Source organism: Eretmochelys imbricata, chromosome 10 (assembly GCF_965152235.1).
Source record: "Eretmochelys imbricata isolate rEreImb1 chromosome 10, rEreImb1.hap1, whole genome shotgun sequence".
In the NCBI taxonomy this organism is placed as follows: Eukaryota; Metazoa; Chordata; order Testudines; family Cheloniidae; genus Eretmochelys; species Eretmochelys imbricata.
The window spans coordinates 33,174,633-33,186,837 of record NC_135581.1 but is presented as its reverse complement, the minus strand read 5'-3'; the positions used below and the strand labels follow the sequence as shown (position 1 = coordinate 33,186,837).

Below are 12,205 nucleotides of genomic sequence, written 5' to 3'. Positions count from 1 at the left end.
AGTCAAAACTTGCTGCTGTGGTGGACTGAGGAGGAATATCCTTGTCAGGGAGTTTCCTTGTTACCTCCTTTGCAAACTGATGCAACCCACTCCCCTTCCATGTACACTCTGTACCCAAACTGTGTCTTGAAGACCCCTAACGCCCTTTGGGGGGTGTTATACCTCATGTAGCCCCACATCTCCCACCTCCATATGGAGCTGGGAAAGGAGAAGCTGCCACGGCAGAGCCAGCCTGAGACTCAAGATTGTAGGCCTAAGTTCAGAAACAGATTAAACATACTTTTTGATGTTGATGTGATCACACTGCATTTTACAGTGACTCTAAGCATTCTTTTCCCTCTGCTGGCTGACTTGACTGCTCAAGTTCCTTCCTTCAGTCATTTCCTTTTATCCTCCCTTCACGTACCTTTCATGCTCTTTCCCCTCCCCCCTTTCCTTTGTTTCTCTTTCTAGTTAATCCCTTTCTGCCTTCCCCCTTCTCACATGCTCTTTCATATACATAGGCACCGACTCTCCCCCCCCCACCTCTCCGCGAGTGCGCTGCGTGCCCACTTTTCGCCCCTCCCTCCCAGCGCTTGCTGCTGCAAAACATCTGGGAGGGAGGAGGGGGAACTTGGTGTGCTCAGGGGAGGAGGCGGGGCCAGGGTGGGGATTTGGGGAGGGGTCCAATAGGGGCAGGGAGGGGGCGTGGACTTTGGGGGAAGAGGTTAGAATGTGGGCGGGGGGGGGCGTGAGCACCCACCAGTGCCATGAGAAGTTGGCTACTGTGTACATATATAATAAAAATAAAATAAAATAAGCAAAAACGCACCCAAAATTTTAAAATATACAGAATAAATAGGGCTGTCAAGTGATTAAAAAAATTAATTGTGATTAATTGTGATTTAAAAAAAGTATTGCGCTATTAAACAATAATAGAATACCATTTATTTAAATATTTTGGATGTTTTCTACATTTTCAAATATATTGATTTCAATTACAACACAGAATACAGAGTGTATAGTGCTCACTTTATTTGTATTACAAACGTTTGCACTGTAAACAACAAAAGAAATAGTATTTTTCAGTTCCCTAGTACAAGTACTGTAGAGCAGTCTCTTTATCATGAAAGTTGAACTTACAAATGTAGAATTATGTACAAAAAAACCCTGCATTCAAAAATAAAACAGTATAAAACTTTAGAGCCTACAAGTCCACTCAGTCCTACTTTTTGTTCAGCCAATCGTTCAGACAAACAAGTTTATTTACATTTGCAGGAGATAATGCTGCCTGCTTCTTGTTTACAATGTCACCTGAAAGTGAGAACAGGCGTTTGCATGGCACTGTTGTAGCCACTACATGTCAGATGCGCTAAAGATTCATATGTCCCCTGATGCTTCAACCACCATTCCAGGAGTTATACATCCATGCTGATGACGGGTTCTGCTCAATAACAATCCAAAGCAGTGAGGACCAATGCATGTTCATTTTCATCATCTGAGTCAGATGCCACCAGTAGAAGGTTGATTTTCTTTTTTGGTGGTTTGGGCTCTGTAGTTTCTGCATCAGAATGTTGCTCTTTTAAGACTTCTGAAAACATGCTCCACACTTCATCCCTCTCAGGTTTTGGAAGGCACTTCAGATTCTTAAACCTTGGGTCCAGTGCTGTAGCTATCTTTAGAAATTTCACATTGGTATTTTCTTTGCATTTTTTTCAAATTTGCAGTGGAAGTGTTCTTAAAATGAACGTGTGCTGGGTCATCATCCGAGACAGCTATAACATGAAATATATGGCAGAATGTGGGTAAAATAGAGCAGGAGACATACAATTCTCCCCCAAGGAGTTCAGTCACAAATTTAATTAACATGTTACTTTTTTAACAAGCATCATCAGCATGGAAGCATGTCCTCTGGAATGATGGCCGAAGCATGAAGAGGCATATGAATCTTTAGCGCATCTGGCACACAAATATCTTGCAACGCCAGCTACAACAGTGCCATGCGAATGCCTGTTCTCACTTTCAGGTGACATTGTGATTAAGAAGTGGGCAACCTTATCTCCCGTAAATGTAAACAAACTTGTTCTCTTAGCAATTGGCTGAACAAGAAGTAGGACTGAGTGGACTTGTAGGCTCTAAAGTTTTACATTGTTTTGTTTTTGAGTGCAGTTATGGAACAAAAAAATACATTTGTAAGTTGCACTTTCATGATAAAGAAATTGCACTTCAGTACTTGTATGAGGTGAATTGAAAAATACAATTTCTTTTATCATTTTTACAGTGCAAATATTTGTAATAAAAAATATAAAGTGAGTACTGTATACTTTGTATTCTGTGTTGTAATTGAAATATATTTGAAAATGTAGAAAAACATCACAAATATTTAAATAATTTCAATTTGTATTCTATTGTTTAACAGTGCAATTAATCACGATCAATTTTTTTAAATCGCGATTCATTTTTTTGAGTTAATTACAAAAGTTAACTGCGATTAATCGACAGCCCTAAAAATAAATCATGAAACTAATATGGATATCTGCAAACCAATACTCTGTTCGTTCTGCTTATGTGTTATATCCCTTTCTTCCACCCTTTTTGTCTTCTCTATTTAGAGTGTCAGCTCTTTCATGTAAGAGTGATCTTACTCTGTACTGTGACTAGAACAGGGGGGCCCCCAGTCACTGCTTCTTGAATACCAATAATATCAGTAGTAATATTCAGCCATCTTTTGAATGGGCTGGCATGTCCATCTTGATAACGACACTCTTCAAGGCTTGTGGGCTCCATAGGGCTCGATGATACATATCAGATGAGTCTAAGAATTATTCATCTAGCCTGTGAGGATTTCTCCCTCTTACCAGTTCCAAGTTATTATTTATTCATTAATTGTGTTGTGCTAATGTAAAAAAATATACAGCAGAAAGATGGTCTTTTCCCCAAAAAGCTTACTCTTTAATTAAACCTGCCCAAGCCACAGTTCTGTATTACACTAACCAGCATGGAGGACTTATGGCTCAGCAGCCTTGACAAGAAGCTGTCTTGAGTTTTGAAGTGGAGCATTCACCACCAAATTCTCCTGTGGCGCTCTGTCTGCCAGGAGAGGACAATGAGTTAGCAGACTTTGAGCTGAAGGTACACTTGGCAGCCCTAATAGGCTCTCAAGAATTCATTCCTGCATTCTCTTTTGTGTAAAAGGGCATACCCCTTTTAGATAGTTCTGTCATCAATGAAAATGCGAAATGTCTGGTTCTGTTCTAGGGTGGGCAGGATCCATCATCTCTGAATGACACTTTTCTCCTGGATTGGAGTCCAGAATATTTTTGTGAATTCTCTCCATTCTCAGTAATTGTGAGGGCTATCTGGAAAGTCAGGACAGGCCTAACATGCTGTTAAATGCCCCCAGCTTGCACACTGGCAGTTTCAGTTCCCCAGTGTCCTGGAACTGATGTCAGAACCAGAAAACTTGCTTCCCAGTTTACCAGACTTCTTGTCTGTGAATCAGGGCAGAATTTTGCACCTGGATTAGAAATCTTTCAGTCTCATCACTTAGCATCTGGGTTGTTGGGGCACAGAAGTACAGTAGATTCTGTTGAAAGCAAGGAATCTTTGATCAGGGAAACCTACCTGATGAAGTGGAAGAGATTCTCTAAGGCCTTTGATGGGCCTTTGAATAACACCACAATTTATGGCAAAAATGAAATCTCTATTTTAGTTGAATCATGAGAGCCCTTCCATCTTTTTGCCTGAAGGCTCTTCTCTGTTCCCTAGAAAGGTGCAGGGTGTTAGTTTTGTTTTCACAGAACACAGGCAGTTCTGCAAGTTAGTCAGTCTTTCTTTATACTAAGCGAAAAAAAAGAAATGGAACCTCTAAAGTGCAGTATTTCACAGTAGGTGAGAGCAACCATATCATAAGCATGCAAAAAATCCCAAAAAAAACCTCTCCAGGAACCATAAGCATTATGTTCACGGATGCATGACGGCTGCATAGACTGCAAGGAACACAGAATCATCTAATGTTACAAGCAGGGTCGTAACGTGTTCATTTGTTGACTCATTTGACACCCTTAACAAAATGGATGTTTCCTCATCTGCAGATGCAGTGTTCAGTTGTTTGATTCTCTACGCTGCTGTTTCTCACTAGTTCTTTAAATTCTCTCTCTTCCCATGTCTGTCTTATGCTTCACAGTAGTGACGCTGGATTGGTAGATTAGTTGTGTCTATGAAAAAGGCAGTTTTATTCTTTACTTGTAACTTGATCTTTTCATAACAGACTAAGCTACCAGTTTAGAACATCTGCTTTTCTCCTGCAGAACTGCAGGTGAGCAGCTCCTTTCATTATTGACTCTGGATTGGTGGCTAGGTGTGTTAAGAAAATACCAACTTATAAATAAGGATAAAAAATGTCCCACTGAAGAGTAAATTGTATCTTCATATTGATTTCTCTGCCAGAAAGTAGAAGGCATCCTACAACAGTCCCTTTCATAAAAACTTACGCATGATGATTTAGAAAAGCCTATTCTTTGGAAGACAGCCAAGATGGACAGTCAGTCTGTAAACTTCCCTTCCTGTGTTTTTTTCCAAAAGCTTCACTGTTACTCTCCACTTAAGAATTACAAGGAGTCTCATCTCCATATAACAGTTGTGACAAGAAATGTAATTCTTCTTCAAATAGGCAGCTCTTTATCTGCAAGAGAATGTAAATGACACACGATTCAGGTGAATTAGTTTTACCTCTGTATTTTTGTATTTTTTTGTAATACTGAATATTATCTTTCTCCTTTATAGGACGAATACTATCATTTATTAGCAGAGAAAATCTATAAGATACAAAAGGAGCTCGAAGAGAAACGGAGGTCTCATTTACATAAACAAGGGATCTTGGGTAACCAGCCAGCCTTACAGACCCCAGGGGCTCAGCCACCTGGTATCCCACAGGTGGCTGCTGCCATGGGCCAGGCACAGCCCTTGAGACCTTCCAGTAAGTATGGATTAGATGAGATGGGGCAGGGGAGATGGAAGAAGAGAGTGGGACAGTTTTTTACATTTCGTTTATTGAATTTAAATACTTCTGCTATGCAGTGTCGTGGTTGGCTGAAGTGTCATTGTATACTATTTCTTAATTAAAAAAAAATTTTTTTTTTCTTTGACCATTCTTTTGATTCTGTTACAGATGGGCCTATGTCCATGCCAAATGTGCCTATGAGTTGTATGCAGGTCTTTCAAGGTATTTAACTTTTTCCTTCTGTACATTGCTTTGTTGATTCAAAACATAGCTTTTCTAGGTTGCTTTTCTTCTGTTTTCCTTTCATATTGTTCATAACTTGAGGGGGAAGGGTGTGTGTGACTCTCTCCTTCTTTTATTATTCGTATTCACCATTATACTTGTTATGCTGTCAGGAGTGACTCACAACCATGAGTGTCAACCTCAGGGCAGACTGTCAAGAAGCAGGATGAAAACCCCAAACTGGTTGTATATTCTATCATTAGATTTCACCAAACCAGTATCAATTGTCAACTCCTAACACACTGTAACAATCCTACCATGGAGTCATGGATAGTCTCTAAGTATTGCATTCTATCTTGCCACCCAGGCAAGCTTGACTTTTTGATAGATGGTCACTTTACACCAAAAATCACAATAATATTCAGATTATTTGCTGTCCCAAAGGACCAGTCATTTACCCCAAGTCAGTTATATTCAGATCTCAAACCAAAGACAGAGCTTGTAGCCAGCCAGTCCTGTAACAAACAAAAAGGTTTATTAACTAAGAGGAGAAATGAATTATTTATAAGATTAAAGCAGATAAACACACACACAAATGAGATACAATCTTAAGTTAAAAAAGTAGTAGAAGCTTCGTTAATAAGCAGGCTGTTATGTCCTTTAGGGCTAACCCAAGCCTAGCAGCTTGCGGATCTCTTGCTCATATTTAGGAATCTTTGCCCTCAGAATCCAGAGAGCAAAAAGATACTCGGGTCTCCTTAACAAGTATCTTTATTCCCTTTCACCAGCATTCAAGCTGTGATGGGACAGAGGCTTGTGGGGGAAGCAGTCAACAGTCTTTTGTTCACAATGGCTCATCTGATGTCTGTAGACCTTCCTTTGTTGGGGAGAAGATAGCACCTCTTGTGGTAAACTAGGATTTCACACCTGGTAATGCTTCTCCCCTGACTGTGGGGAATTTACAGTTTTAGCAAAAAGAATGAGGAGTACTTGTGGCTCCTTAGAGACTAACCAATTTATTTGGGCATAAGCTTTCGTGGGCTAAAACCCACTCCATTGGATGCATGCAGTGGAAAATACAATAGGAAGAGATAGATATATAGATAGAGAGAGAGCATGAAAAAACGGGTGTTGCCATACCAATTCTAACGAGACTAATCAATTAAGGTGGGCTATTATCAGCAGGAGAAAAAAAAACTTTTGTACTGATAATCAGGATGGCCCATTTCAAACAGTTGACAAGAAGGTGTGAGTAACAGTAGGGGGAAAAATTAGCATGGGGAAATAGTTTTTAGTTTGTGTAATGACTCATCTACTCCCAGTCTTTATTCAAGTCTAATTTAATGGTGTCCAGTTTGCAAATTAATTCCAGTTCTGCAGTTGCTCGTTGGAGTCTGTCTTTAAAGGTTTTTTTGTTGAAGAATTGCGACTTTTAGGTCTGTAACTGAGTGTCCAGGGAGGTTGAAGTGTTCTCCGACTGGTTTTTGAATGTTCTAATGCTTGATTTCTGATTTGTGTCCATTTGTTCTTATGCGTAGAGACTGTCCAGTTTGGCCAATGTACATGGCAGAGGGGCATTGCTGGCACATAATGGCATATATCACATTGGTAGATGTGCAGGTGAACGAGCCCTTGATGGTGTGGCTGATGTAATTAAGACCTATGGTAGTGTCCCTTGAATAGATATGTGGACAGAGTTGGCAACGGGCTTTGTTGCAAGGATAGGTTCCTGGGTTAGTGTTTTTGTTGTGTGATCCATTGGTGATCTTCCAGAAAACACCATTCTGGCCACTATGGATGTAGAAGCCCTTGACACCAACATTCCACACAAAGATGGATTACAAGCCATGAGGAACAGTATCCCCGATAATGTCACGGCAAACCTGGTGGCTGAACTTTGTGACTTTGTCCTCACCCACAACTATTTCACATTTGGGGACAATGTATACCTTCAAGTCATTGGAACTGCTATGACTATCCGCATGGCCCCACAGTATGCCAACATTTTTATGGCTGACTTAGAACAATGCATTACATTTGTCATTACACAAACTAAAAGCTATTTCCCTATGCTAATTTTTCCCCTGCTGTTACTCACACCTTCTTGTCAACTGTTTGAAATGGGCCATCCTGATTATCACTACAAAAGTTTTTTTTTCTCCTGCTAATAATAGCCCACCTTAATTAATTAGTCTCATTAGAGTTGGTATAGCAACACCCATTTTTTCATGTTCTCTGTGTGTGTGTGTTATATAATCTTCCTACTGTATTTTCCACTGCATGCATCTGATGAAGTGGGTTTTAGCCCACGGAAGCTTATGCCCAAGTAAATTGGTTAGACTCTAAGGTGCCATAACTATTCCTTGTTCTTTTTGCTGATGCAGACTAACATAGCTACCGCTCTGAAGTCTTAGCAAACACTTTCATAGTAACAAAGCAAATATATAAACATTAACTTGTAACACGGGATACAGATATAAGTAGGATTAATGCATGCAGCATCCTACAATCATTCCACAAAGTCTAAACACAAACACATTCTTAAATTCTAATACCTATTTTAAAAATACTAAAACACAGGTAAGCCAGACTGGTTTCCAGCTGTGCATTTGTCAGTGTTCAGTGAGTCTTAGGGGCCTTGGCATGAGCTGGCATCTGGTCTGCCAGCATCACACACTTTACCAGGCTTTATCACAGTGGTATCTCAAGGGCTAACAAGATGTGTCCAATTGTTTCTCCACAACAGGGATAATCAGGTTAGAGAGTAATTTAGCACCTGTGAGAAAGGAAGGGAATCAGCAGTACCCTCACTTAATTTATCTATCAGCGTGAAATGTGTTAAACCATTTTCGTTTTCAGTGCTTCTTTGTAAGATAATCCTGTTGGCCCAGAAGATACTTGTAAACTGGGAATTTTCTCATTATTAATTTGTTAATGCTAGAGGAATGCAGTAGCCTTGCTCCAGCTGCTTTTTCCTGAAAAGTACTGAAAGTTGAGATGTTTCATCTTCCTAAGTAGTAGTCCAGGTTTATCTGCTTCATGAATTAATGTTTGTTATGGAATCTAGTAAGCTGAAACCTGTATCGCAACCCTTTGGAGCTATGCTATGGCGCTCTCTGTTTAATGACACATCTAGCATTTTATTTATTTTGGGTAGGAAAAGAAAAGTTCTTTGAACAGGCACATGCATATCTGTAAATACTGAGCCTATGATAAATGTATGCCTTTACCAATGCATGGTTTGTGGGGTGTATTTTTGAGGAGGAGGATGGTGGGGAGAGGGAACTGCTACCTTTGTTTTGGTAGTTGCTGGTTGTGGTATTGTTTTGGTTTATACTTTGATTTGGGGCAGTGTGCTTGCCTTCAGTGTGCCCTTTATATGATTTACTTTGAGAATTACTTACAGTAAAACTTGAATAAGAGATCACCCTTTTTGTACAACTCCTGTCTTATGTACCCCTCCCCTGCAAATTTTCCTAAAAGTATTGAGTATAGTACTACTTTTCTTTTAAAGAGCATCACCTCCATTTGTTTGCCCCGTGAGCGGTTGTTTAAAACAAGTTTCAGTGTTGGTTTTCCCTAAACATTTCTCCCTGTCCAGCATGTCTTTGTTAGTGACCATTTTGCAGGAAGGAACAACATTGACTTCTTTAATGTGAAGAATGGTTATTGCTCTTCTGACAGCTTGAGGCAAAATTGTAATCAATTGCATAGAATTACACACCTCACTTGCTCTCCGGCAGTGTGTGTGGGTAATGCTTTTTACCATAACTGATTTGAATTATGATACTGTAGGCTGGTAACTGTAGTACATGTAAGTGCTTGATGACTTGTTCCTAATGAGCTGTTTTGGGGGTGCATTTTGCAGGAATGAATCAGTTTAACCCCATGTCCATAGGAAATGTACAGATGCCACAGGCACCCATGGGACCCCGTGCAGCTTCTCCAATGAACCATCCTGTACAAATGAACAACATGAGCTCTGTTCCAGCGGTTTGTATTTGCTTTCCTCAAGTTCTTCTTATAGTTTAATTCCACTTAAGAATTTCCTCAGTTTTTATAATAAAGATGCTTTGAGAAAAAACATTCCTATTAATGTGGAAAACTCACGTGTCTGCTCGTCTATTTGAATTTCATGCTAATTAGCTTCAGGGAAATTTATCTTTCATCTTTGCTATCATACAGTTTTTTTACTGACTTGTTTATTTGTTTTCAACGTTTAAATTTGACATACAGAACATAAATACTTAGGGTGGGAGGCGGACATCAGAGGTATAACAGTAACTCGTGTCTTCTGGGAGAAAGAAGCTTGGTGCTTCCAAGTACTGTAGCCATCCAGTGTATAAATCCCTGGTACCACTTAAAAACTTGATTTCATTTTTTTCAGAAAATTAAAATATATTTTAAGAGTTCCAGCATATTACTTTTCTATATTAGCCCAAAGAACTTAGCGTTCTAAATATAGCTTTAGTATTTTTTTCACTTTGAGTAGCTCATTGAATGTTGTGAGGCAATGCTGACATCATACATGTGTCCAAAACTCCCTATGATTTATGAGGTCAGTATTTTTTCTCAGACCTTATGGCTAATTATCTAGTTTGTTTTTTCCTTTATTTCTACCCAATTAATTTCTTTAATAACTGATATTTTTGTTTTTAAATATTAGATGGCAATGTCTCCTTCCCGAATGCCTCAGCCACAAAACATGATGGGAGCACATTCCAGTACTATGATGGGTCAGGCTCCTACCCAAAACCAGTTCCTCCCTCAGAATCAGTTCCCATCATCAAGTGGAGCTCTGAATGTGAACAATGTAGGCATGGGTCAATCAACAACCCAGACAGGCGTTTCACAGGTAGAATTCATTTTCTGAAGTATGGATTATCTTAATCTAATTTCATGGGCGGCCACGCTCAGCCCCCAACAACCCCCCACCCCTCCTGCTTCTACCCAGCGCAGCTTCAGTCTCCCTGGTTCAGGCCGCGCTGCCCTCTCTCTCGGTGCTCTGGGGTCGGGGCCATGCCACCTGCCCTCCTGGGGCTGGGGACATCGGCCGGCAGCTGCAGTGGGGGGCTCTGGTAGGGGGCACGGAAGGGCTGGGGCCTCAGGCGGAAGGGGCAGGGCTGGGCGCTAGCCTCCACCAGCCGGCAGTTCACGAACTGCCCATGTCCAATTTCCTTTTAAAATCTCACTTCTTTGCATAGTTTGCATTATATTTGTATATCCAGTGTTCATTATACCCCTCCAATTTAATCAGCTTCTCAGAGACTCTCCTGTCTTTCACTTTCTCTTTCTGCATTCCAAGTATTTCCATGAGCTGCTACATAAACTCTGGGTGTATTAGTTTAGGAAAAAATCCCCACCACCACCCCCAGATGTGAATTCTGTAATTCACATAATCTTATGGAGAATTTTAGGGAGGAATAGTAGGAAAAGTTAATTTATGATGCATGATTAAGCTATTTTCAGTGTTCCCCCATTGTATCTGAGTCATCCATATGCTCCTATTTTTTCTTTGTATGCAGACTTTAGTAGCTATTATTTTAAATTATGGACTGCAAGAAAGTATGTAATCAAAGCAGCCCTCTTAGTTTTTTGGGTTTCTTTTGTTTTGTTTTTAAACTAGTTACATCTGAATTGGAAGCTGTTGTCTATCACCAGTTGTCTTCCATGTTATTACAGAAGTTCAGTCAAATTATTTGTTTAATAGCTGAACACTTCTGCATGTGGCTTTTTAAAAAATAAAAACATCTGCCCTCCTGGAGAAAGTCTTGAATACATGATGGATAGAAAAACAGTATCCCTCAACAAAATATTTATAAGGCAATATAAAAGCATTTTAACGCTTGACATTTTACTACCTATAATTCATTCATATTTCTTTATTGATTTATTTAGATTTATACAAATACTTAAAAATACTTGTATGAAGGTTTTAAATAGAAATCAGATGAAGGCATACAGTAACTCCTCACTTAACATTGTAGTTATGTTCCTGAAAAATGCGACTTTAAATAAAACAATGTTAAGCAAATCCAATTTCCCTATAACAGTTAATGTAAATGAGGGGGTTAGGTTCCAGGGAAATTTTTGTCCACACACACACACACACACACACACACGTGTGTGTGTTTTAAACAAACAATTTAATACTGGTACACAGTGATGATGATTGAGAAGCTTGGTTGAGGAGTCAGAGGGTGGGATATTTCCTAGGGAATGCCTTACTGCTAAATGAAAAGGAGTACTTGTGGCACCTTAGAGACTATAAGCTTTCGTGAGCTAGCAATTGGCTGAGTCCTCAAGGGTTAACTCTCTCACAGCAGGAAATGAGGGAGGGCAGACAGAGACACACAACCTGTGTTTGTGTGTGTGTGTGTGTGTGAGAGAGAGAGAGAGAGAGAGAGAGATGTGCGCATTTCCCCTTTAAGTATGGAGAGTGAAGTCAGAAGTATACTGCCTTGTTAATTAGATCAGCAAGCTGAGACTGGGCTGCAGGTGCTGCCCGTTGTGTGTGTCCCCTGCCCTATGGAAGATAGGGTAAGCGGGGTGCAGGGGGAGGGGGACACCCTGACATTAGCCCCCCTCTTTTTCCCCTCCCCTCCACGCAGCAAGCAGGAGTCTTGAGGAGCAGATCCAAGGCAAAGGGCAGGAGCAGCTCAGGGCAGTGGCGGGAGGGACAGCTGAACTCCTGGCAATTGATACCCTGCTGGGCAGCTGCTGCACAGGAAACTTGGAGTGGGGAGCTGATAGCTGGGCTGCTGGTCCACTCTGGTTCCAAGCCTCCACCGGCTGCTCTTCCTGCAAGCAGTGGACAAAGCAGGTGGCTGCCAAACAAGTTAGAAGGGAGCATTTCACAACTTTAAACGAGCATGTTCCCTAATTCATAGATCAGTTCCTAGAATATCAGGGTTGGAAGGGACCTCAGGAAGTCATCTAGTCCAACCCTCTGCTCAAAGCAGGACCAATCCCCAATTTTTGCCCCACATCCCTAAATGGCCC

At 40.5% G+C, this 12,205-nt stretch overlaps 1 protein-coding gene across 1 annotated transcript in view; it reads left to right on the top strand.

Moving 5' to 3' along the window:
* LOC144270752 (CREB-binding protein-like) overlaps positions 1 to 12,205 on the top strand; it is a 153,471-nt gene that overhangs the window by 84,737 nt on the left and 56,529 nt on the right. Inside the window, 4 exon segments of the mRNA XM_077827416.1 lie at positions 4,765 to 4,957; positions 5,150 to 5,203; positions 9,072 to 9,196; positions 9,870 to 10,058. Coding sequence (XP_077683542.1) covers positions 4,765 to 4,957; positions 5,150 to 5,203; positions 9,072 to 9,196; positions 9,870 to 10,058 — 561 coding nt within the window.